Source organism: Tauraco erythrolophus, chromosome 6, assembly GCF_009769465.1.
Source record: "Tauraco erythrolophus isolate bTauEry1 chromosome 6, bTauEry1.pri, whole genome shotgun sequence".
Classification (NCBI taxonomy): domain Eukaryota; kingdom Metazoa; phylum Chordata; class Aves; order Musophagiformes; family Musophagidae; genus Tauraco; species Tauraco erythrolophus.
Window position 1 is genome coordinate 33,613,537 of NC_141470.1, and position 26,984 is coordinate 33,640,520.

General features: G+C 44.4%; 2 protein-coding genes across 2 annotated transcripts; both read left to right on the top strand.

Annotated features, from left to right (window-relative positions):
* The first annotated feature begins 363 nt into the window (after positions 1-363).
* Positions 364-2,640, top strand: LOC104383759 (disintegrin and metalloproteinase domain-containing protein 21-like). Its single transcript, XM_009991994.2, has one exon. It carries the CDS (start codon positions 364-366, stop codon positions 2,638-2,640), a length of 2,277 nt encoding a protein of 758 aa, XP_009990296.2.
* Positions 2,641-7,298: 4,658 nt separating this feature from the next.
* SYNJ2BP (synaptojanin 2 binding protein) lies at positions 7,299-15,263 on the top strand. The gene is made up of 4 exons (XM_086612783.1): positions 7,299-7,407; positions 11,211-11,347; positions 12,871-12,966; positions 14,001-15,263. Exons 1-4 carry the CDS (start codon positions 7,338-7,340, stop codon positions 14,139-14,141), a joined length of 444 nt encoding a protein of 147 aa, XP_086468909.1. The 5' UTR covers positions 7,299-7,337; the 3' UTR covers positions 14,142-15,263.
* The last annotated feature ends 11,721 nt before the right edge of the window (positions 15,264-26,984 follow it).

Here is a 26,984-nt window from a genome sequence, read left to right on the forward strand (position 1 = left end):
ACCCGTGACGAGGAGTGTGAAGCTGAGCTGGGGGCCCCTCCTCGCTATGTCTGCTCGGAAGGAGGAACACTCATTAATTTGAACACGAAGACTACAAAAAGCCGGGAATGTACTTGCGGTAGGCTAATTTATTTGTTCCTGCCCACAAGAGCCTCCGTACATGCTGAGGGAGCAGGGGAAGGACGCCTAGAGGCACCCCCGCCGCCCTCGAGCGGTGCCGCCGGCAGCAGGCGCCGCTTCCAAGGGGGAAGGCGACGGGCCCGCTGCGGCCCTCCGCGCTCAGCGGCAGTTGGAGGCCTCGGGGGCGGCTCGCCCCGCGGCACGGCCGTTGCAGGCTCCGTCCCCTCGGGAAGCGGGGCGGCCATGGCGGCGCTGCTGGTGCTGCAGGTGCTGCTGGGCCTGGCGGGCGGCTCCGCGCCCCCCCTACCGGGGGACCTGTCCGGGGAGCTGCGCGTCACCGGCACGTGGGTGACGGCGCCACGGCGGCTGCAGCCCCGGGCCGGCACCGACCCCGGGGCCGTGTCCTACCGGCTGGAGGTGAATGGGCGGCCGCGGGTGCTGCGCCTGCGGCCCAGGCGGGGCCTGGTCTCCCGCCCCTTCACCTTCGTCACCTACGGCGAGGACGGGGCCCGCCGGGAGGAGCACCCCGTCGTGCAGGACAACTGCTTCTACCAGGGCGAGGTGCAGGAGAGCCCCGGCTCCCTGGTGGCCCTTAGTACCTGCGGCAGGGGCCTCCATGGCGTGGTCTGGGTGGAGGATGGCACTTATGAGATAGAGCCCGTCCCTGATGATCCAGCCTTCCGGCACATCATCTACCGCATGGAGGAGGCCAGCGACCCCCTGGGTCCCACCTGCGGGCTGACTCGGGAGGAGCTGCAGCGCCAACAGGCTTTGGTGCCCTGGTTCAAGGTCCTGCGGGTGAAGGAGGAGGAAGAGGAGGAGGAGGAGGAGAAGATGCTGAAGGATTGGTGGACACATGTCAGTTATGTGAAGATAGTAGTGGTCGTGGACAACGTGCGGTTTGTGAAGTCGGGCAGGAACGAAACTGAAGTCTTGAGGCAAGTCATAGAAGTCATCAACATTGGAGACGCTCTCTACGAACAGCTTTCTGTTCGGCTGTTTCTTGTGGGATTGGAGATCTGGACCAAAAGCAACCTTATAAACATTACGAGCTCTGTCAGCAAGGCACTTGACGACTTTAACAAGTGGCGAAAGTCAGACCTGTCTCCACGGATGCGCCATGATACCGCTCACTTGTTTGCATTTCAGAGCTTTGGAAGGAGCCTGGGATTGGCATTTCTAGGGTCCATATGTGATAACCAGTGGTCATCAGCAGTTGCTTCCTTCACCAACAGGAGGTTGTCCTCATTTATTACCACATTCGTCCACGAGCTGGGCCATAATCTTGGAATGAACCATGATAAACCGGGCTGTAAATGCAGACGAAAGAAATGCATTATGTACGAAAGTGACGTTGACACCGATGCGTTCAGTGACTGCAGTTACAAAGACTACTTTGACCTGCTTGGGAGTGGTGCCAACTGTATTCGTCAACCACCAGCACCTGGCACTTTCTACACCTTGAAGCAGGAATACTGTGGGAATAAGATAGTAGAAAGCGGAGAGCAATGTGACTGTGGTTCACAATCAAAATGCAGAAAGGATTCTTGTTGTCACCCGAACTGTACATTTACTGCAGGTTCAGTCTGTGCTTCAGGAAAATGCTGCAAGAGCTGTCAGATCCTTCCAGCAGGAACACTCTGCAGAGCAAGTACTGGCGACTGTGACCTGCCAGAGTATTGCAATGGGACTTCCCCTCAGTGCCCGCCAGATGTGTACATACAGGATGGAACCCCTTGCAAAGATGATGCTTACTGTTATCGAGGCAAATGTTCATCCCACAGTAAACAGTGCCAGCATCTCTTTGGCAAACAAGCCAGGGCCGCTCCTTTAGATTGCTTCAAAGCAGTGAATACTCAAGGTGACCGTTTTGGGAACTGTGGTATTCGTAACGGTATCTATTTTACAAAATGCAGTATTGAAAATATCTTATGTGGTAGGATCCAGTGTGAAAGCTTAAACAAGTTGCCTTTCTTGCCGAACCATGTATCACTAGTCCAAACCCCCGTTGGAAGTAAAAAGTGTTGGGGTCTCGACTATCACGTAGGGATGCCAATAGCTGACGTGGGGGCTGTGGAAGACGGCACGCCATGTGGTACTGATAAGCTTTGTATCAACAGGACATGTACCAGCATATCGCTGCTGAACTACGACTGTAACATGACAGTGTGTCATGACAGAGGAGTGTGTAACAATCATAAGAACTGTCACTGCAGATATGGCTGGGCTCCTCCATATTGTGAGTGGGAAGGGTTTGGAGGAAGTGTTGACAGTGGACCCCCTCCAGCCATGACGATTTTTCAGAGAACAAAACCAGCAGTAATAGTACTTAGCCTTCTTTTTCCCTGTATCCTTGGAGTAGCCCTTACCATGTGTTATAAACAGGACATAATTGGATGGCTTAGGAGAAGGCAGCCCAATTCCACAGAAATAGCAACTGTTTCGAATAGCATGCCAGCAGTTCAGCCTAAAGGAGAGCACCTGCTGGTGAGTCAAAATCCACTACAAAGCACTTACTGAAGACCAGCAAGCAGTTGCTTTGGATGCTGCTGGGGAAATCTCCCGTGAGCAGAGCCAGCTGATAACTCATCAAAACAATTCAACACATTCTGAATAGTTCTAATCTCATGTATCATTAAATGCAGAGTAAATGTTATCTTTGTTTGTTTTAAGTTAATAAATGCAGGCGGTAAGGCATGCTGTTCTTTTCTTCTTTGCACCTCGAGCTCTTAAACTGAACTAGTTAGGCAAACTGTAGGTATAGCTTTTATGCTTCATATCAAAAATTTATAAATGTAAACTTCTTAAAACAGGTGCAAATAAATTAGTTGCTCCATTTTACTGCTTCATCTAATGTTCAGGGAGAGAGATGTTTGTGAACATCTTGCTTCTGTCATTTGTTAATCACCAAACAGAAAAAAAAATTGCTTTTGCAGTCTCCGTTTAATTCACATCTGTGACACGCAAGCAGGCAAGAAACGGGTATTGCAGTGAGATGCAGATACCTGTGGTATAAGCCCTTCCAAGTATTTCCAGGGAGCAGCCCTTCAGGGGGGATTCAGATCATAGGGAACAGGGTCTTCATTTTGTGAGACAGTAGAGAAGTTAGTATCCAGATCACACCACTAAGCATTACATTTCTGAACCATCAGATATACATCAAGAGCGTAGTGACACCAAACCTGACATTTCACAAGAACAAATTGCCTTTCTTTTCTGGAAACTTTCCAGTGCCTTGACTGCTGGGTTCTTCTGAGAAGTGCTATGTATTTTATTGTCGCTAAGAGGAGCTGTGTGTGAGGTGGCAGAAGTTAACTGGATTTCTAAAATATTTAGAACTATTCTGCAAGTCTCCCCCACCTAGAATTCCTGTAATATTCGATCGATGTTTTATCTAACTATATCAGGGGGTTTCTCTTGGGTTTCCTACGTGGTTGGTTCTTAAGCTATTACTGAATGTGTCCCTGCAGCTCTATGGAGTACCGTACAGAAGCATTATATGTTTCATTTTTTAACAGGAGATAAATGTGTCTAACTTAAAAAATACAAGGAGTGTGGAAATACCATTCAATAAGTTCTATTTTTATTATTATAGCAGTGACTAGATATTTCAACCAGATCAGTATAAAAAGGAGTCTGCAGTCCAGATTTATTTTAAAGTACTGGTGTTTCTGGGTGAAGGACTATAATGCACTTGTCTGCTACCAGAAGAATGACTTATATTTGGAAAGCAAAGACCACGTTTTTATCAAACATTCTATAAAGGCGGGATAAGTACTCCAACTTGAAACATTTGGGAAGATGTTGGTGAACCAACACATGATGGTGGTAAACTCTGGCTGCCTCCCAAGTATGACATTTATGGTTTTAGAATACATGTTTTCATGTACGTTTGTTTTTGTTTTTTTTTTAATAGTTGTGTTCTGCATCCAAAAATGGCTGGTTACATTATGATTAGATGTGAAATACAGAGGATGTGATTCACAGTTCTTCATGGCTTTTTGTCTAAAGCAAATGGGTCCTTAAATTGTTATTTATATTTGCCTGGGGAAATGAGGTAACACATTGTTTGTTCACCTTATTGTCTTGACACAACATGAATGGTTTTGATTAGATGAAGAAAATTTAATCCTGTGTTTATGTCAAAAGACAAGATAACTGCCCCTTGACTAACACCTCAAAATTAGTCATAATCAGAAACTTTTTTTTTTTTTTTTTGTGGGGGAGTGGGGTGGGGAGGGGCAGGAAGAGGTGGTTGTGGTTTTTTTTTTTCCTTAGAGAAATAACAGTTCAGGTGTGAGAAGCATGGGATATGTGACTAACAAGGGGAATGTGGATTAGGTGAAAGATAGAGATAAGAAGTCACTGAAGCACTACACGCAGCACCTTCCAACTAGCTATACACAACTGGTAAGTACTGGCAGACTTTTTTTATTATGCTTTTTAAATACATAAACATCAGTGGCAGAATTCTCAGGCTGCCACCTTGATGGCCTGCTGTTGTTGATGGATAGTATACCATAAATGGCCAAATATAGATCTATGCTGAGACCAGAGAAACACTTAGAGAATCAGAGAGTTCTTATTTACATATTTGCATACTGAAGAGACAGAGGTATAAATGAAAGCACAGTTTAGGCTGGAATGCTTACTTGCAAATGCAGTTTTGGAAAAGACAAAGCAATAAAATGCTACAATTTCCATTTTTCTCTAGGCTTAAAGATCGATCTAAAAACCCACGTCAGCAAGCTTTGGACAGCAATGTTTCTGCATGCTTTTCTTCTATTTCTGCTGAGGCCGTATGAGCAAGACAAACATGCATCCCAACAAACCTAGTCTGTGTTTTATAAAATGTGTGAGCTCCCTCACCAAGGTTTTCTCCTTGAAAATATGGTTGTTTCTGATTTCACCATAGCAACAAATAACTTGATACTTCCGGTGGTTTGTTAGAAACATCCCGCTACTCTGTTGCGGTATGAAAGTGCAAGTCTAAGTTCAGTCCCAATCTTTCCGGATCCCCCCCTCTTTTTTTCCCCAAGTTTTAATTGCCTTTTTTAATGTTTTAAATGGATGCGAGAACTTGGCTAAGTCACTCGAACATGGGAGGGGCAGCCTGCCAATGCTGCTGGACCATCTCCCGAGAGATGTGGGTCAGCCTAGTATGTGAAACGGTGCTGGAGGGAAGCGTCTGTCTATGGAGGCGCATGAAATGGTCTGTGCCAGTGCAGCAAGGTGTTAAGTCTTAGGCAGCTGTCAATATGTGGTAGCCAGTAGTGGTGGGTGAAGCCTGGAGCTGCCTAGGAGAAATTTACAACAATGATTTACCCATGTTTCTTGCTTGAAGTCTCTTCCTGGCTAAGTAAGACTTAAAAAAACCCTCTTAATATTGCAGTTATCTCAGATCAAGATAAAATTGGTTTTGTTCTAAGCCAAGACTGTCATCTCTAAAATACATTAAAATTCCTCCTAGGGAACAGTATGTATCTTCAAGGAATTTGCCAAGTACTGAATTAGCGAACGTGAGTTTGGAGGAAAAATAATTGATGGCCATCGTGCAAGTTTTGCTTTCCAGTGTTCTTAATCATTGGCAAAAATAAGTATAGATATCCAGGGCAATATAACTGTGGGAACTGGACTGAAACAGGTGTGAAACTGAATGTTGTGCTTAATGGCTTAAGAAGGCCCCCCTGTGATAGACAAATCATGGTTTTGCTCGTCATCGCAGGTGTAATTGGGCCTTGGATGCCTGTCTCCTACTTCTGAGGCAGGTGTTCTAACACTCGGTTTAGCACTAAGCATTAATGTTGTTGCATTAAGGCATATGGCATACTCTTCCTCTAATCCAGAGATCCATCACCCAGGCTGCCTCTCCCTATTAAATTCAGGAATCCAAAAGTGCAGGTAATCTTGGAATGAATGCAGTCGAAAATATTTGTTATCCATCCTGCAATACCGAACAAACAAATCAGTAGTGTAACACCAAAGACCAGAGCACCTGGTCCTCCTTTTCATCAGAAAAGTTCCTGCAGCGTGTAGACATGGCTGTCCTCATAGTACCAAGCAGTTAGGTGATTAAATTACACCTGGGCCTGTTCATTGTTCCCTGTTGTTGTTGCCTGTACTGCCACACTTGTATCATGTGCCGAAATAGATAAAGTTTAATGAGGACATAAATAGGGATAAATTTTGCCTTGCTATCTTTTTCCCAATAATCTATTGGTTCAAGAACTCCCTTAGGTACAGGAGTCTCAGGTTCAAATGGGGCTCCCCTGTTAGACAGAAAGTTGAACTACTTTGCCTTTTATTGCTAGGTAATTACCTCTTCTGTAGAGTTCTGAGGAAATTTCCCAAATCCTCAAACTGAACACCTTCTACAGGACATAGTTAAGTATTTATTGTTCCCAGCGGTGGTGGTCAGCACAGCGGTTCTGTGCTATCTGTGGTTCTGAATGTAAGGCTTCCACTATATCCCATCGCGGGATAACCAGGAGTTGGCATGGATGCTCTTTGTGCTACCCATCTGCATTGGGTTTTTGCTTCTGCCCGTCACGGTCTGATCTGCTTTTCAGTTTGCTGTGTGGCCAGTTAAAAGGGCTGGGAGCAGGTCACACATCTCTCCATTTCTCTGCTACGCCCGCCCTAGCAAACTATCACCCACTCCGCAACCTTCATGAGAAGCCCACCTCCAGCCTGGGGAGCGAAGGCCAAGATGCTGTGTAGGGGCAGGGGAAGGTGCCCAGGGGCAGGAGGACGCTGTGTTGTGCACCCTGGCAGGCAGGGAAGGTTTCCCGGGCCTAGTCCTCTCCTGCCTCGGCGGTGAGAGCTCATCACAGGGGGCATGAGGGCGAAGCCCCCATTCCGCAGGCCGCCGCAGCTCCCGGGCCCTCAGCGCGCAGGATGTACCGCTCTCCGGACGCGTTCCGACACCGCTTCCGATGGCACAGCCGCGGCGGGCCCCCCGCCGGCCGTGAAGGCCGGACCCCGCGGGCAGAGGCCAGTGCTGGGCCCCGGCGCTCCTCCCCGGGCGCAGCCTCGCCTGTCGCCCCGAGGCCCGGGTGCCCGCGGCGAGCCGGCAGCGGGGCCCCGTCCCCGGGCGGCGCGACGCGGCCGGGCGCGGACTACAACTCCCAGCGCTCCGCGGAGCGGCCCTCCGGCGGCGGCGGCCGACGAAACGAAAGCGGCTGCCCCGGGAGCCGGCTTCACCTTCAGGCCGCAGCATGAACGGCAGCGTGACGGGCGGCGGCGGCTTTTCCGAGGAGGTCATCAGCCTCACCCGCAGACCCTCAGGTGAGGCGGAGGCGGCTGCCCCTCGCTGGGCCTCCGGTGCCTCCCGGGCCGGGGCAGCCGCGCCGAGGCCTGCGCAGCCCCCAGTGGGGCGGGAGGCCGGAGTGGGAGCGCGGGGTGGTGGCGGGGGCAGGCTGGGGGCGCTTAGCGGGCACTGGGGCGGCGGCAGGAGGGTCCCGGCGGTGAGGGCAGAGAGCGCAGTGCCCGTTCCCAGGCACCGGCGCGGCAGCCCCGAGGTTCCCGGCCCCCAGCGGCCTCTCCTGCCACGGCGTGCCTGTGGAAGTCGCCCGTGGCGGATACGCTGCTGCGGGAGAAGCCCGTGACTGGCGTGAGGGGGAGCTCGCTCGGCCGGGTGAGAGCAGCGGCCAGGGGCACCAGCGGAGCTGGTGTCTCGGGTGAAACAACTCAAATCTAGTTTTCCCAGGAGTTGCCACCTCTGGTGCAGCTCCTGTTGCTTTCAAGTGAGGTGGCAGGTGCTCAGCGCTCAGCCATGTTGGGTACCCAAAATCAGGGGGCGTTTCGAAAAACTTTAGTCAAAGTGGCTGTACCCTGTGCTGTCAGCTTCACGTTGGTTGTTCGGGATAGCTTTGGAGAGGGCTTTGGGGTGGTGAGCGAGGGGAGAGGGAACAGGGCAGTCCATGGGGCGTGCTTTTGGCTTTGCTTTTCATGTCACAGCAGCGAGTGCTCTCGTGGAAGCCTGCAGATGCCTGTCCGATCTTGTGTTTTTACAGGATTTATGATGCCATTCAAATTGCACTTTCAGAAGTGCGGCAAGTTAGCACCAAACGTACAGCTCTGGAGCAAAGTCCTGGCTCCAAAGGACCACAGGCTCCAGGGAGGTTTTGGAGCTAGAGCTGTACTTTGGTGCGCGAGCCCTTCTCTTTAATTAAAACGAGCACGAAAGAAAACGTGGCAGCTCTTCTGGCCGCAGAACTGCTGGGTGCGGCTGCTGGCCGACCGTGGCTCCACATCCCCCCCAGGGACCCGCAGCACCCGCATCACTGGCCTGCGTGCCATTTCCCTTTCTCCGGGGCGAAGGTAGTTCCCATGCAGAGCTGGGGTCAGTCTGGCCCCTGTGCCAGCGATTGTGACCCAAAGGGTGAGCCCAGCGCGCAGCCCTCTGCCTCCCCTGCTCGCCAGAGCGGCCATAGCCCTGCCAGCAGCAGCCACGAGCTCAACTTGATGAAGCCATGCTTGTCAGTGAAAATTATTTGCAAAATGAAGTCAATTCTGATGGGAAAGCTCTTTCAATGCATTTGGGAACCTAAATTTTTGAAGGAGGTAGAAAGGGATGTTGAAGGGCAGAGTTGAGAGGTCTTGAATGTGGCCATGGCAATTTAAATCTGATTACCATGAGCAGCATTTGTGCCATCATTAAAACAGGGTATGTATTTTTCGAGTTAGGTTTGGCGGGGGTGTTGTCTCTTCTGTTTTTCAAATTTCCTTCTGAAGTACTAGGCTGAAATGAGGCAGAAAAATCTGGTTTTATGGAAAACTAAATAACATAATTGTTTCAATTTGCAATATTATTAAATCTCTCTTTTCCTAATCTTGCAAATCGTGATTTTTTTTTTTTTAATGTCTTTTTGAGGGACTTTGACGTTTCAGGAGGGTAAATGTGGCATAGGGAGGTCTGCAGCCTCAGGGAGTACCAGGAGTTTAGCCTAGAGTCTGCTTTTAAAGCTCTGCCATTCCACTTCGGGTCCCTTGTAGAAAAGGGGTTTAGAGCTATGTGCTTTCTTCTTCCCCTTGCGCCTTTTCTCCCAGTTTGCGCTGTGTCTTTCTATGGCTGCATGAGCTGGAAGGGGAGAATAGCGGAGAGCGCAAGGAATGATAGGGAAGATATTTTTAGCCAGAGTGGAAGTTTAAGTGCTGGAAAGGAAAGACACAGTGAGAAAGCTCTGTGAACACTTAACTTGGTCTAGCATGAACGGCTGCCTCTCTTTGTCACAGAGATCTGCTTTTGTCTCATGTTGCCTCTGCTGATGAGGCAACTTGATTATTTTTTCAATTGTAGGTGAAAACTTGCAAAATGTATACTTTTTTCATATATATATTTGAGGGTTTTTATATATATGAGAACCAATGTACTCTGAAACTCTGATTCCTTCTTTCTAGCTTTTTAATAAATGTTGATTAAACCTTATGCTTTCTGTAGAATTGCTCCTTCTGTTCCCAAGTTATTGGATTCATAGCAAATCATTTTGAGGTCTGTGGATTTTCTTTTTTTTTTTCTTTTTTAAAATTCCTATCAAAGGATGTGTTATTGTGCATAACTGTCCTTTCTTGCCATTGATGTTAGTCTAGCTGAAATGTCAGTGCTTCTTCAATCTGCTGCTGCTTCCATTTTCTTCCTTGTTTGTCTGAAGCAGCCAGGAAGGGGAGGGGAAAAAAAAAAAAGGTGTAACAAGATTGCTGTTAGTATTTCTTTACTTCACAGCTGTAGATGCACACTTAAAATAGCATTACTCATCATGTACATCCTTTGATCTCCTATGACTGTTTTGAAATGCTGATTCCCAGAAGGCACGCAGTGGTTTTACTTTCATTTCAAACTCACCTTCTCAAAGTTTCTAGTCTCAGCTTTAAGAGAAAGTAAGAAAGAAGGAGAAAATAAATAAATCAGCCTGCCTGAACGTGGAGACAATTTGCCTTCAGTTGTTCTTGACAATAGGTTTTGGATGACTGGTTTATGCCAGGAAAAAAAAGGTTGGATTTTTTTTCTCTGTTTACTTTGATTGTATATTTGATATTTTTTTTATTTTCCATGATTTTTCTTTCTTTTTTCATTGCCAGCTGCTTCTTATGGAATCTTTCCCATCCTGTGTCACATATCACTGTTTACAGAGAAACTTAGCTGCACGTGCAATGGGGAGTGTGCTCTCGAAACATGTGGTTTTCCAGATTTTGAATCCAATTTGTTCTTCTGGATTTTGATGAAACAAGAAGTCTTAATCTTTAATTACACTTTAATCCAGCAGCTGATTCCAGCTAGAGATCTGTAATCAAGGTTTACTTTAAAGAACAATACGAAACGTAACAAAAACATGAAGTGAACATCAGTTCTGTTTAATGTATGTGTATTCCTTTTTGGTTTGCTTTAAATCTGAGAAATTTGTCTTTATTTCCTTTAATTACTAAACCAGAATGAAGTGATTACACACAATTTGAAGTAGCTGCATCTAAGCTAATCTTATTCTTAAAGGTGAAGGACGGCATTTCCAGCTCCTTAGATTTGGAAGGGGGAGCCTTCCAAGCTCTAGGTGCCCTTGAGCTGGTAGCACAGTTCCTCTTGCCTGTTTCCTCATCCACAGACAGGGTCTAATGCTCCTTGCCTTTCCTAACTCTGTTTCCCAGCTCATGAAATGCTTGTCAGGCATGATTTCTTGTTGCTCGAAGGTAATGATTTACTATAGCTTCCTGTGAAATACAGAATGCTTTCTTTTCCTCTCATGCTGTGCTGAAGAGGCGTATTCCTGCTGAGGGCTGAATCAGCATCTCAGAAGTGATGGCGTGTCCCTCAGTATTCCCCAACACCCACCAGAAAACGGCTCACGGATGCTTTATGGAATGAAGCATCTGGGCTCTCAGACATTCAGGCTCTCTCCTCTGCTTTCAAGACACATTTCATGAGAATAACTTTTCTGAACAGTGATAGTTGGAAAGGATGATGCAGGTATGTGTGCTGTGAGTTTCAGCATTGTGAAGAAAACAGGACAACATGGGAGAGTATAGACCCCAACAACAGCAGTAATGTCTGAAGCTTTGAGCTTTTTCTCATCAGCTTTCTCTTTGGCTTACCTTAGGGCTGGGCTTCAACATTGTTGGTGGGACAGATCAGCAGTACGTTTCCAATGACAGCAGCATCTATGTCAGCCGGATCAAAAAGGACGGGGCAGCTTACCTTGATGGCCGATTACAAGAAGGAGATAAAATTTTAGCGGTAAGCCCTTTCTTCTATCGCCCTGTGTGTTCGTGAAGTGCTGTGATCGGTGATGTGATATGAGATGCAGGTTTGCCATCACAGTGCACAAAGAGGAAGGATGTCATGAATGCAATTAGGTGATGCTGAGCAAACTCCATGGTAGGAGCTATCTTGGGGGTCTGATGACCGCTTTGAGCACCAGGGTGCCTCTACACATGGGCCCGTCTCTTCTGCCTTCTTGACTTGTCTCGGAAGCACTCCTTGGTGCTGCGTTTGTATTTCCTCTGTGACTTGCTCCCTAAGGTTTTAGAATCCATCAGACCTTCTCTTGCCCACGATGGATTGTCATTTACACATGTGTAAGTAAAGGAATCAGTCTCCCACCTCTGTTTCCATTTTTTGATTGGTAGTCAGTGATCACTGATCCTTGTGCTCCAGGGGATTTTTAGGCTATAAAACTCGTAGGCCATAAAACTGTTCATTGCAGCTCGTCAGGAATAATACAAGCTGCTTCTCCTTTTAGAAAAATGTTTCAAAGTGATTGAGGTTCACTCCGCCTTGTTCTTCAGACAGTTGGCAATCATACAAGACAATATGCTGTACAAAGTGATGAGTGAAGATGTAGCCTCTCCTAGTGTGATACATGATCTTAGAATACTCCTTAATTTTATTTTATACTTACTTATTATGTTCCACATGCCATCTTTTTAGCCTCTATAGAGTGCCTTGCACTAGCTGGAGCCTGTTATTGATCCAGACACTGATACTTAGTTAATTGGAGAATATTATCCTATCTTTTCTTGACAGTTTAATATTTACATACTTGTGTTTGGGGAGTCTAAATATCAAGAGAAGGGAGGCACTGGATGTGATCTCAGGGGATACATTTAGGGGTAATGGGGACGAAAAAAACCTAGGATGAGTATTATCACTTGGTAAATGAAGTCAAGTAGGTTGTAAAAACTTCTGCCATGAGATATTATTTTAAATTAAGAAAAATGCTAACACTTTTAAGTGGATGCCAGTATGTGTGTAAGTTTTTGGGTTTTTTTGTTACATCAATATGCTTTTAAATGTATGTTTACAACACTCTTTCAAACAGGAAGGTTTCAAAGATAGACCAATAGAGGGAACAACGTGGGAAAGAGACTCATAATAATAATTTTGTCGTAACTGCTTTTTTATTTTCATTAGCTGTCAGAATTACACCTTTGATTTGTTTCCAGTAAAGCAACAGTGTAAGCAGCTGCTGTTGACACAACTGTCTTCTCATATTCTGATTTTGCTTCTAGGTAGCTTTTTTCCAGTACTTCTGTGTTTTGACTTGGGGTTTCTCATGTTATCTCTCAACATATGAAAATACATCTTTAATATGAATAGATGGATATGGATGTTGCTGATTATTGTATCATGCCCCAGTGCAGAATTTTGTGAAAGAGGAAGATTTTTATCTCCTCTCCTTCCTATGTTAGCCTGCATTATTAAAAAAAAATCTGCTTTTTGCCCATCGGTGACTGGTTCTCCTTTTCCTTTTTTGCTAGGTCAATGGCAGAGACTTGAAGGATTTGCGGCACAAGGATGCTGTGGAACTGTTCAGGAATGCAGGCTATGATGTGTGTCTGAAAATTCAGCGCAGGGTATGTTTTTCCTGTTTCTTAGGGTTGTTTCTGTCTCAGTCTAGGCTGGTTTCTGTGGTTGATAGCTATCTGTTTCAGGAGGCACAAAAATACCATGTCCAGGTGCACAGTGTGAATTATGCAGATAAAGATTTTGTTTGAACTATGGTCTTCTGTAGTCGACCACGGCTGTAATCATCTGTGCATTACTTGTGTGTAACAGTATCAGTGAAGAGGTGAGTTTGGAGAAGTCCCCAGGTCTTTGTTTTGCTGGAGCATGATGTGTTTTCTCTCAGATCTCCTTTCCCAGAGGCAAAGGTTTGCCTGTGAAGACAGAATCTCAAATTCTCCAGTTTTGCTTCAGAGGCCAAAATCTTACTGGACACAAAACTCCCCTGTTGTTTCAGAGGTCATCGTTCATGTTAGTGTTGAGACGTGTGTGCAGCCCACCACAAAGGAGCAAATGTGGGCTGCTATAGTTTAAATATTACTGACACCATTTTGGCTGTAGAAAGAGAGAAGTCCTTAGGCCACTGTTGTCATTTGAACATCCCTGTCTAGCATTGAAGTCGACGAAGGAAATACTGATCAGCCCGAAGCAAGCTGGTGGGGAGAGATGGGTTGAGGCCTCTTTTCTACTCTCTTGATAAAAGCAGTAAGTCTTATGGACCAGTGTACAGGGCAGGTGAGAAAACCAGAGAGAATTAGTGATGCCTCTTTCCTGGTAGACACCAGGAAGTGGTGTGGTGGGAAGTGCCTCAAGGCATGACTGGGTATGTGTGCATCATTGCTTCTGCTGTATGAGATCTACCCTGCTCCAGCTGTTACAATCCTAGCTTATCCTAGCTTACAGCGTGGCAGAAAAACAGGAGGGTGCCTGGGTACCTGCAGTAGATCTCAGTCCGTCCAAAGCTGGTTTAATCCTACCCTGTGCAGAGTGTGTGGGCACCTGGGGAAACCGTCTTGCGCATCCTCACAGAACCACCGGGTCCTGACGCAGAACTGGGGGCTCTCCTGGGAAGGGCTCTGACACAAATACTTTTGTTTCCTTGTAGTTGCAGCCACAGAATGGCCCTGTGGGTCATCGAGGTGATGGAGAATCAGGTGGGCTTCCTCTAGCAGCCATTCTTGTGCCAGGCCTGGCGCTTGCTGCGGCAGCAGTCTGGATCTTGCTGAGGTATCGACAGCGGATGTGAAGAGTTCACGTTTTGGATATGACTGCCTATTTTACACAGCTATGATATAATTTAAAGACAGAGAATCAACGATCTTATCACAGACTGATGTCAAAAAGGATCATTGCCTATCATAAAGCTGCTGTTGATGTTATTTGTGTATTGATTTTGTTGCAGGGTAAAAGGGTGAGAGAGATGACTGTGTTCATGTATAGAGTGGGATAGCTGGTTTTTTGACTAATCTGAGGAGGTTTTGCCATCCCCCTCTATTTTGCACCATGGACTTTCAAACACACTCATCTATTCTATGTTTTAAGATGTGACTTTTGGTTAAAGGGAGTGGGGTTTGGGGTGGTTTTAAATCAAAAACATTTGCTAGAGGCCTTGCCTTCTTTTCACTGAATTTTTCTTGAAACTGATGATCCTTGTCTGAACCATGAATAAAGAGAAGCAATGCAGAGGGTATGTTATTTTTTGCATTGAATTGTTGTTGGTTGTTGCTAAATAAATGCCTTAAGAAAAATGTATGAAATCCAATCTGTGGTTTCAAAGGTAAAATCATCCATGTAGCTGCTGCTTTAACAGTAATATGCAGTACCAGTGAGGTATTCTACGAGTTCTGGAAAGATAGAAGATAGCCTGCTGCCAGAAAAAGACTTTGATTGTCAGAATGACTGCTCATTCTTGGGTCAGAGTTGTAACAGAAAGCTTTCCACAAAATGCTAGCATACTGGAGAGAGGCAGGCAGACAATTGAATAACAAGGATAAGCAGTGGCAAGAGATTTGGGCATGCTGAAGCTGCAGAAGTGTCTTTAAATTAGTAATGAAGCAATAGTCCATCCATCAAGTGGGTTGAAGTCTGCATCTCTCAGGTTACGGTTATGGTTTGGGGGTTATTTTGTGCGTGGGAAATACTTTAGTTACAGTTTTCTGTAGCAGCTAACTTGCTCTCTGCAGTCAGAAAATATTATGGTGATTGAAAGAGAGAAGCCGAGAGCAGGCTGGGATCATTCTGGCTGTTTCTTGTTCATGAAGACTGATGTGATGTTCAGGAGATAAACTGGCGAGTGTAAGCCACGGTAAGGCTCAGCGAGTAAAACCAGAGGGAGAGACCCTCGCTTCGGAAAGCGTGTTGCTGAATTTACCTGTGGGGTCTCATCTCCTCACTGTGATTTGAATAGTTTTAAATGCCCCAGCCGACATGAGCTCTATGGAGTAAGACCTGTTTCTCTTGTCTCCAAGAAATCAATGTGTTTTGTTCTTTTTGTAAAAGAAAAGCAAAATGCATCGCCTGGTCTGTATGATGCCAAAAAAAAAAAAATCGCGTATGCAATATATGTGTTCAAACAAAGAAAAACTGGTGTCTCGGTGCTTTACTTATCTCTGTTCTTTATTATTCTAGCAGGACGTTGCTGATGTATTTGAAATTGAGTGTTTGCTGAGGGCTCTATGCCTGCCGTCTGCTGGAGATAGAAATGGTATGCTGTTATACATGACATTCCTGAGTCACCACGGAGTTTCAGAGCACTTACATCACATGGAATCTTGCTTTGGCCTATAAACCGCTCTAGCGCAAGGGGAAGAGGAAACAGGAGGAATTTTGCTCCATGTTCTTAGAGGACTTTGGGAACAGACTTGAGGTCTGGTGAACGTATATTGGTGTTGGATGGCCTGGGCTGATGCATGCAGTGACTTGCAAACCAGTTATGCCTGATAGCAAAAGGGCTGCTGTTCAGACAGATCTTTGCAGATGCAGCGTGAACCAGCTTGCTCGTCTGTGACCTGCTCTGAATGTTTGACTCTGGTGTCCATGTGGAGCACACACATTATTAAGACGGATGATTAGAAGTTGATGCCGTTGTATCACAGCCATTGGAATAACGATGCAGACAGTAAAAAAAAAAAAAAGGTCAGTCTGGGACAAACAATCTTGTTAGCCCTTGCCTGAGTTGAGCTTCTGTGAGAGGGAGTATGTGGAACAGGCTGAGGATTTGCGGAAGGGTGTGGATAGTTTTGCTCATTTCCCATTGAAGTAAGCAGAGAAAGCAAAGCCTTTGGGATTTTTTTGGTTGTTGGTGTTTTTTTTTTTTTTTTTTTACCCTTCAGCTTTGAGATTTTGATACTGTTCAGACATGATTGCCGTCTGTTGCAGGCAGTTTATTATGGGGGCAGGGTTATATCCAATGCCCAGATAATTGATGTGGCTTACTGAGCAAGAAAAGGCCCTTCTGGTGCATAGTTTTCCTTTGGATTTCTTTTCACAGTTACTGAATAGTTTTAATACCACAGTGTTAACTCAGTGGCTTTTCCAGAAGTCTGAAAAGTAGTTTATACTCAGAATTTAAACCATCCTTAGGAACACCTTTCTGTGCCTGCCACCTTCAAACCAGTGCCTGAGGAGTACCAAACAATCTCTTTTCAAATCCTCAGCCACCTCTTGTCCCATTTGTTGACAAAATCCTATGGAAAATGCACCTCTACCCCATACTCTCCTGTGAGCTCGTACTACTTTCTCTCAGCAGCTGGACTGTCTCACTTAAACTTTGTGTGTTTTCCAAAGTCTTTTCCATCATGAGGTTTCTGTAGCCTTGAGTTTCATCTTTACACTGAATGCTGTATACACATTTTCTGTCTTTGTGGAAGAAATGAATTAAAAAAACGTCTAATGAGGACAGCTTGTAAATGCAAGTGATCAGAGAGGGTTTTAACTTTTGTTACAACTTAAATCTCTAGATTTTGAAAAAAAGATATATTGAAATCTTGAAGACAAACATAAAAAGCATCCTAACTGTAATTTGTGTTTGTTTTTTTCAGGAACTCATTTGCCATTAATACCGAGGGCAGCTGAAACTTTTAAATTCCCATGTTTTCTCTCCCTTTCTCATCTGTTCCCTCAACCTTGTGAACTTACTGACCTGCTGAAGCCTGGATTTTCATATCCATAATTTAAAGACAAATCCACCTAGTTTGTCTTCCTGTATATTATAGGCATTTGTGTCTCTCAGAGTCTCCTGAATTGTATGTGTACAGGTATTTGACTTGGGCTTTACAGTGAGAAAGAGCAGCCAGACTTGATCTGAGGATAGGAAGATGCACTACTTCTGGCACTTTTTAATTAAAACAGACTAGAAAGGAGTGTGTGGGAGGAAAAGGTGCCTTGCTTTCAGTTTGCCTTTAGGTTTCAACAACTGGTTTGTTAGGTTGTTCTGTGCTAGATTAAAGAAGCCTCTAGTAACTGATAGTCCCTCCTTGTGAGGGGATTTGTGCGTTTTAATTGCCTCACTGCTCACAGTATTTTTAAGAAATGAAGCCAACTGAACCCTTTCAGGTTCTCAGTGTAAAATGCTTTGTCTCTTAGTTTCTGTGGCTTTCTGTGCCCTTGCCAGTATTTCTGTATTGCTTTGTAAAATCCAGACACCCCGACCATGTGTGATGTCTCACTATTGAGCATGCCAATGCCGTATACTAGGAGTTTTCCATATCATTTTTATCTGCAAACCCTTAATTTTTTTTTGGTGAAGGTGCAGACATGTGCAAAGTAAGTTTCAGCCAGCTCCTAAGAGCTGGCTTTTCTTAAATAACTTTTACAAATCTCTTAGAAGTGGTATGCAGCTTTCCTCCCCTTCATTTGCTTTCTCAAGTACCCTAAGGAATCTGTAAACCATAGACTGAACACCATTGCCACGTGAGAGGTGAAGTCTCTTAATTCCACTTTGTAGAGCAAAAGAGCAATCCTTTTTGGTCATAGTGTGACACTAGAAACAAGCATTGAGTGTCCATATATTCTGACTTCTGAACCTCATCCGTACCGAGATGTGACCTGCATGGTGTGGATGATGGTGTCTGACTTTGTGTTTTGTTGAATAACTGCATCTCCTGTTTGAACTGGCTGCGCATGCTGACAAGCCGAGATTACTCTCGCTCTGCCTTGTCTGCTGTATTTTTTACCAGCCCACTGTCTTTACCAGTACTGGTTTTATCTTCGGCCAGATCATTGGTGAAAACACTGAATGGAGTTTGGTACAGAGGCAACTTCTCCCTGTGGTTATGATTTTTCAGTAACTGTTGGTATCTCCTGATTATTGGATTCTTTGTCTGTTTAACAGATGCATTTTGATAGTGTATAGCATTGATTGAAAAAAAAACCCCACATGTATCGGCATGTTGCATAGTACTAAGTAGATTACATCTGAATGGTCAGTAAACTTCATCTGTTCTCTTGCTGGCAGAAGCTCATACAAGGGTAATAATCAGGTCAGGTGAGCTTTATGAGCCAGGCTCCCTGCCCTCTTCTTTCCTAATTTCTTGATGTGGGCTTTACCTCTGAAAGTTGTTTTCCTCTACTCAGGTTGAAGGAAAGAGCAGGTAACTTTCTATGAGACAGTATCTCACAGCCAGGGTTCCCAAGGGAATGGTTACATGGAGAAGTCTGAAGGAGGGCCTTAACAATACCCTTGTCCTCAGTGTTTTCCTCATGACTAGCTTTAGGGAGACTCATGCTGCATCTGTGCTGCCATGCTTGGCACGTGTCCTCTCTGGAGCTCTGCTCTGTCTCTCCCCATGTGCAGCTGAGGAGGACTCCAGGCCTTTCAAAGCTTCCTTGAAGAATGATCCACATACGATGAGAACGTACACTGGTTAAAATGAAGAGCAATGTCGTGCAGACTCAAACTGGCTTTTCTTTTCAAATTTGAAAGTCCTTGCTGCTGCAGCTGTAACTGATTGCAGGCAAACTTCACTGTAGAGTGAGCTGTATATCTCTTACCTGGCTACGAAACCCAACTTTTCTAGGCTGGCACTCTTAGTAAAGAAGAGTAACTGTGCTAAGTTTGCAGGATAGGTATTCAAAGTAGCATGTGAACGACTGGAGATCCTTCACCAAGCTTTCATGCTTGTGTTTTTGTGTCCAAGTCTTCCAGCCATGTTTCCCTTTGGTATAGTTCTCTTCCCTCTCATCCCTCTTCACCACTTCTCAGCAGCCTAACGCTTGTGCCTGGCTTGCATTTTTTGCCATGATACAAAAGCGATTGTCTTAGAAAGATTGCTGCTTTTGCTCTGTGTCAGCAGATACTGGTATTTGTTAATTCGACTGTGTCCCCTTAGTTGCTCTGAACTAGCCATTGGACGTAGTGTTACTTACTCCTTTTCTTTTCTTTTTGGAAATGAGTGTTGGCACTTAGTTCTGCAGCTGCCCTCGTTCTGCTGGGTTTGTCAGGTGTTGGAGGACGCATCACCAGAACACCAAGCATGAGCATGTTCTCTGAGGTAGTGGAGGCCGTACAGTGAAAGGGTCTGATAAACTCTGATCTGAGCCCGAAGAATCATAGAATGGTTAGGCTTGGAAGGGACCTCAGAGATCATCTAGTTCCAACCCCCCTGCCATGGGCAAGGAAACCCTCCACTGCACCAGGTTGCTCAAAGCCCCATCCAACCTGGCCTTGAACACTTCCAGGGATGGGGCACCTACAACTTCTCTGGGCAACCTGTTCCAGTGCCTCACCACCCTCACAGTGAAAAATTTCTTCCTTGTATCTAATCTAAATCTGCCTTCTTTCAATTTAAAGCCATTGCCCCTTGTCCTATCACTCCATGTCCTTCTTGTGTTGGGGACTCCAGAGCTGAACGCAGTATTCCAGGTGGGGTCTCAGGAGAGCAGAGTTAGAGGGGCAGAATCACCTCCGTCGACCTGCTGGCCATGCTTCTTTTGATGCAGCCCAGGATATGGTTGGCTTTTTGGGCTGCAAGCGCACATTGCTGGCTCATGTTGAGCTTCTCATCCACCTGTACTCCCAAGTCCTTTTCCTCAGGGCTGCTGAAGAAACCCTGAGAAGCTTCATTCTGTGATTATGTGGACACTAGAAGCTCTTGATAAGTATCAGTATTTTAAGCAGGATGGTCCAGTCTCCACCACAGTAAGGGCTGGATTTCAGTTTTGGGAATGCCTCTGAAGACCTGTGTTGATGTCATGACAACCCTCAGCTCTAGGCCTGCCCGTTTTACCCTTACAGTGTCTGTCTCACCTTTCCAAGTTCCTGCTTGGGGTGATGCTGGGAGGAAAGACGTTTCCAGTCGTTAAAGTGTGGCAGTCTGCTACGGATATGCATCCAGCTGGTATGAATTTGTAATTATGTAATTAATTAAGGTTTAGGCCCTTCCTACAAAAGGTGGGCCATTTTCTCCAGGCTGTGGGAGATGCAACAACCTGCTGTAGAGTTGCAGCCTATGTTGGTGAGCAACATGTGGTGACCCTGACTCCCTTGCCTGAGCCAGAAGAGCTGGAGCAAGAATTCCTTTGACAAAGAAGGTAAAGCTGCTACCCTGACAGAAAGAGGGAAGCGAGAATTTATGGAGTCAGAATGTTAAAATCTTTGAAGCTATTTAACTGGGTCTCTGCTCACCTTAAAGCCTTAAAAAACTGGCAAACAAAAAGGGGGAATTATGGATATGCATCCAGCTGGTATGAATTTGTAATTACATAATTAATTAAGATTTAGGCCCTTCCTACAAAAGGTGGGCCATTTCCTCCTGGCTGTGGGAGATGCAACAATCTGCTGTAGAGCTGCAGCTTATGTTGGTGAGCAACAGTCCACCTTAGAGCTGTACCTCATCTCCTGCTGTGGGTTGGATGAGCAGGATAAGCAGATCTTAGAGCTCACCAGTCTCTGAGACTGTGTCTCCCATGCCTGAGAAAGTGCAGTTTATGCTAAGCATGTCATTCTGCTAGGACAGAGTATTTCCTAGTGATGGGGACTCTAGTCCCCAACTAGAAAGTTTAGCAAAGGCAAGCAGAGTTTTGGAAAGACAGCTGTACTTGTGCTTGAGAGCTGGGTTGTCTGTATATCTATCCATGGCCGACAGTGTCTCTGGGAAAAGTTTTTGGTAGAGGCTTAAGAGTGAATGAGAAAAGGGCTGAAGAAAACCTGTTTGTTCTTACTTACAGTGAGTGGTGAGGGAAGTGTTCTCCTGAAGAAAAGGAAATGAGATTTGAAAGAAATGATGGCTGAACCTGGTGCAGTAGGACTGCTTGGGATGGGAGGGGGAGGGAAAGTTGGGGAACACAGCTGGGGCTGGCTGATTTAAACACAGTGTGTTCTGGGAATGGAGAAATAGCAGTGTAAGGTATAAGCCATGCAGGTTTTTCATCTTTGACAGCCTCTTGCTTCAGCTACTTTAACTAGTGATAAGCACTTGATGAACCATTAGAACTACTCTGGGTGTTAATAACATTCATGTAAATAGGCTAGAAGGTCTGTTTCCCTCAATCACTTAAAATGTAGAGTTCATAGATAGTTTTCAAGGTAGATTACTGATGTTAATTGAAGGACATCAAGCTGTTTAATGGAAAATAGTCAGTTAGATGGTTCTGTGCTTATTTAACATTCATTAGTGCCAAGCTTGGGTTCTTAAAGGTGTTTATGCAATCTAGAATGTTAGAGATACTAGCAATCCCATGTTAAAAGTCGTTAGCATGTGGATTCCCAGGTAGAACTGGAGACTGTATGAAAGAAATTACTGAGTTAACTGGTGAAATATTTGCTGTCTCACTGAAGTACATAGGCTATATAGGAGTCCAGATGCAATACATGAAATCGTGGGTTCACACTTACCCCAAACGCTGGGGGTTTTTTTCTGCATTTTTGTGTTCATCGCTCCTCAGGCTGTTTTGTTGAACTTCTAAGTCACTGAAAAAATGAAACATGGCAGGAAAGGGGATAAAAGAATTGTAATATTTAGGTTTCTTTTCACTTCCTTCTTTCTAAATATAGCAAGTATAGTACGAAGTTTGGGAATATAGTTCAAAAATTTAATTTTAGAAGGTCAGTAGTAAGCCGTGATTATGTGGATTTTTTTTTCTTCTTTCATTATCTAAAGAATAGTCTTCAGAAGGGTTTCTAGTGAATTTAGAGAAGACACTATGCAGCTCTGTTTATGCTCCTCCACAGACTGTTGTCAGCTGATGCACGAAAAGGCATGCTGGTCAGGTACTTGAATGGCAAAGACAATACCTTTGACTGTAAAGTGCTCTTATACAAGGGAAGGATTCACGTTTTCTTGGCTTTGCCATATTGGACTCGCATGGGAAGAAAGCAGAAATCGGGTAGGAAATAAGGCTAGAAAAGACAGAGTGGTTTTGCAGAAGCAGGGTGGGTATCAGTGGGACACATGGCAGAGATGCGATCTGCCTGGCATAGCAGCACTTCTCTACGTTAGGAGCTTCCCTGCAGAAACCAAACCACTTGGCCTCTTCATCCAGGTCCCTGCAGCAGTGTGGGGCTTCTGAGTTGCAGCTGAGCTGTCACAGGCCACGTGCAAGAGTGCCACAAAAACCTAATTTGTCTGCCAGCCCGGCACTTCAAGATCACAGTTCTGCAAAGAAATTTTAGTCCCGAGTTGTTTTTCTTACATTGCTTGATTTTTTTTTTTTGATTTTTTTTTTTTTTCTCCTCCTAGCGATGGTACCAGCTTTGCCAGTTAACTACAAATCACTGAGGAAGTGTTGCATAGGCATTATCAAGGAATCAGATCTGTTAAACACTCCCTTTTAATTACCATTAGAAGAAAGTTAAATCTGTTCCAAAATTATACAACACAGTGGTTTGTGGTCTCTACTGTGTTTTGCTCAGAGGCTGAAATGGGACTTCAGATGTTCTTGTTTGAGCTCTTAGACACACTGAGATGAGGAGGAAAAAGCCTTCCCATTCCATATTCAAGTTCTCCCTGCTTGACGAGCTTTAATTAATCTTTTCTTGAACTGTTGGTATCTCCCATTTTGGCTACTGAATTTGTTTGTAGTGTATAAATAATTATAAAAATCCTAAACAGAGAATATAAGAGCACTGATCAGCTGAATGAGAATGCATGATTCTGAAGCTGTGGTATGAAGCTGGAAAATAAAACCAAACACAATCCAACATATGGACTTCTGTGGCCATGCTAAAAAAAAAAAAAAAAACAGTCAAAGTGCTGTTTTAGGGAAACCGCTTTACTCTGCTACTGCCATCTCTAAGTGCTATTTTAAATGTTGGCATCAGAACATGTATGGTGGTACCAGTTTGAGGTGAACAACACAGTATGGACACGTGGGCTGGATGTGAAAGGCACTGATTATAAAAGATTGGCTGGAGAGAGAGAAAGATTTATGCAACCCCAAGGACTCAACAGTTGTTGCTGAAGGACTGAGTTTGAGCCGCATTATTGCGCTATTTGCATGTGCCTCGGTCAATGTCTTGTGAGTATCTGTGCTGATTCTCGAAGAAGCAGGCTCTATTTTCCTAATTGCAGGCTTATTTTTTGCATAAAGGCAACATGCCCTTGATTTTTATAGTGGTTAAAGTTAAAATGATTCGCTCTCAACAGCTTCAGCTGACTGAAATAGTTTCGGACAGTCGTGATATTTAATGTTTTAAAGGTGAGATTGTAGGCTGCCCTTTACTAGGGGCAACCGTCTCTCATTCGGTGCTAACAACACGGGATACAGAGGATGAATGTCTTGCATGGAGAAAAGAAAAGCAATATTAGGCCACGCTTCTCTTGGCAGTGGGGGCAGATCAGAGGAGGAAGAGGATGGCAGAGTTGTCTCTCTTGCTTGTCAAATGCTCATCTGTTTTAAAAGCACCAAACTGGAAACTGTTCTCTAAAACTTTGCTTTGCTATGGTCTTCTAATGATTTTTTTCAATGCCTAAAATGTATTGCTTTTTTGCTGGGCAGCCAGCAAAACATACCTGACCTTTCTCCACCTGATTCTGAAAGCTTTCTGCCTGTCACTGGTGCCTCCACGCACTGGAGGGACACAAGAACTTTTTCAAGCCTGACTTGGAAACCACAAACTTGAGGCTAAATACAGGCTGATGTGTTTTCTCTGAATTTAACTTTGTTATGTTAATCAGTTAGACGACTTGAGAGAGAAAAGTGTTTTTTCCTTCTGGAGAAGAGATCTCTAGTTGCCCTTACTGAAAGGCAGAGAGGTAATTATCAGCTGTGGGACAGGAAAGGGTTAGCAGTGGGGAAATCCTAGTGTGCCCCAAAGCTGTCCTCTTGAGACTCTGATTCAGAGATGAATTTGAATTGCTTGACTTGCCTTTCAAAGGTATTCTGTACATCTTCTGTATAGATTAAATCTAAGGCTTTGGAAGTAGGATGCTTTTTTTATGAAACCACTGGTAATGGTGTATTTCTGTCATTTAACAATTGCCCTGCTAAATCCTTTCTGATGCGTAGTATTTGTGTGGTTTATCCCCATACTTTTCATGAGGGCAGGTGAAAATATTTTTAAGTGTGTAGTAGAGTAGAGATGGAAAAAAAAAAAGTAATACTGTGTACATGCAGAAATGACCCATCTGTACAATCACTGCCTGTTGAAGATATGTAGTCACTGAGCATTATTGATTAATTAGCAATTCTCAATTCATTGGTTCCCAAGATGGCAATATCAAATCAGTGCAGTGTTCTTGGTTATGATGAGTGGCTTGTCTAAATATATGTGTTGATGGTTGTTTTATGGGGAAGGGTCAGACAAATGTTCCTGCAAGTTGGGAAGTATGAATGAGAAGAAGAATGTGGAGCAAGGAAAATGAGGGATTAATGCAAATGACATGTGGCAGATGGTGAAAGAGATGAATCAGACTCGGATGTGCTAATAGTTGTTATTGATGAAGGAACTCTTTCTCAAGCACTTGTTAGTATGGTTTAAGCTTATTATTTGAGGGCCTGTGTGTTTATCCCCAGGCTTTAACAACACAGACTGTTCAAGAGCTGAGGCTTGTAGCCACGTGTTCACAGCTGCTTGCACACATGGCTGCATGGAGAGGGTCTCCAGCAACCTGATCTATGCCGGAATCAGTAACTGGCTGTACTGTTTTCCCTTGGCTGAGGATACGTGTTGGTTGTTGAAATAACCTTAAAAGAGCAGGAAGAGAGCAGAAGAATGGAGAGCTTTAATATTTTACACAGCACATCTTCAACTTTGCAAACCTGAATAAGTGGCACATTAGAAGTGTATAGTTATGTATCTACCAGGAGGAAAATCTGCCTGTCAGTGGAGTTATCTATGTTGAAGAGAGAGGATGTTCTTCTTGCCCTTCACTTCTCTCACTGTCTCAACTGTGCTTCTCCCGTTTTAGAAGAGGCTGCATTGATTGTGCTTCTTTCAGGACGATAATAATGAACTTTTCCATAGGAGGGACAACTCCAAACTGGGGAGCTGGGTCCAAATGTAATGCAAATACAAATAGACATAGCTGGACCAAGTGTTTGTTTAACAGAGTGGAGACTTTGAAAAGCTTATCTAAGTGGAGAAGGCCACACCTCTCTAAGCAATAGTTCATAGGCACCAACTGTATTCTAGGATTCTGGTCTTTATCCAAATCCCTGCTGTTTTTTGATTTGCAGAGCTTCTGTTGAAGCCCTACCCTGCCTTTGAATGAGACCTTCACACAGATAACTTTGCTTCTGGTCAGCTGTTGCAAAAGATGCCTCAGATACTTACAGGAGAAAAGGCACAACTGCCCTGCAGCAATGAAGATGTGTTCTCACGTGCAAAGAGATTTGGCTATGAGTCTGCCCATGAATCCTGCTACAATAGTACCCCTAGAATACCGAATTCATGGAAGAGTCATCAATATGAAGTACATTTAGTTGCTCTTTTGCCCGTGAGTAGTACAAGTTATTGAAGCACACCAAGAAGATCTAGAGCTTTTGATATCTTCTGAAGCCAAATTCTTATCTAGAAGACAAGATAAACTCTATTATAGTACTCCTGTCATGAAACACTGTTTTTTCTGGCCATAGAGGAATAAATTTTTCTCTGGAATGGAAACAAAATTTGGCTTCTAGCTTTCCTACCAGAGAAATGGTGCAGGAGGAAGTGTACTTAGCTTCCAGAATGGCTCTTGGTTACAACCCTTGCTATTAACAATACAGAGCTGCTTCGTGCATTCCAAAAGGTAATGGGGAAGCTTGATCAAACCTCTTGGATATTTGAACAACAATTTCCCAACAGCGAGAGCTAGTGATTGAATGAGCTTAGTGTTACTTTCTACCTGACTAGAGGCTTAACAGAAGGGAAAATTAAGCCATTAACTAGAAAACCTGCTAAGTGATTTTTATCTTTTAAGCTTGCATTCGGTATGAGCTGAGTATATTTTTAGGTCCTGATTATCACTTTTTTCTGTGCTTATACCTGTGCTGAATTTAAAGTTAATTAATTGCTTAATAAAGAAATGAACTGAATTTCTGAGCTGTGGGAATTCATCTTGCAGGTGAGATATGTCAGCATAGAATGTGTTTCTCTACTAGGGGGTGGATTCCTGTTTTGAACTCTGAATACTAAGTCCATTACTGCCAAAAGAAATGTAGTAGTGGACACACTTGGGTAAAATAATTTTTAATAGATCGATATTAAAAAAGCCCATGTTAGAAGATAAGTGTGATGATCTAAGTAGAGTGTGTGTCATGAAAGTAATAGGGATAGAAGTGCTGCTGCTCTTGAACAGTTCAGAAATCCTTCCAGTTCAGGACTGATTCTGGTTCCAGTCTGTGTCTGGGACCAGTGTTGGCTGCTTCAGATGAAGATACAGTGGACCCCTCAGGAGGCGTTGAGGAGATGGTCTTTTTTATACACATCTGTAATTAGTGATTACCTTAGGTTTTGAAGCATCAAAGTCACTCTGAAAATCCTCCTCCTAAATTCTGTTACTGGTAGTACTGTTATAAACATGTTTATGTACATATACAAGTGTGGCAAGTTTCATAGGGAGATGTTAGTATCCTTTTATTTGATCAGCTAATAGAATTGAAAACAGGCAGGCAGGTCTGAGGAGAGTTAGCATGCTGGTTGTTTTCTGCCAGCTGTATCCATTAGTCA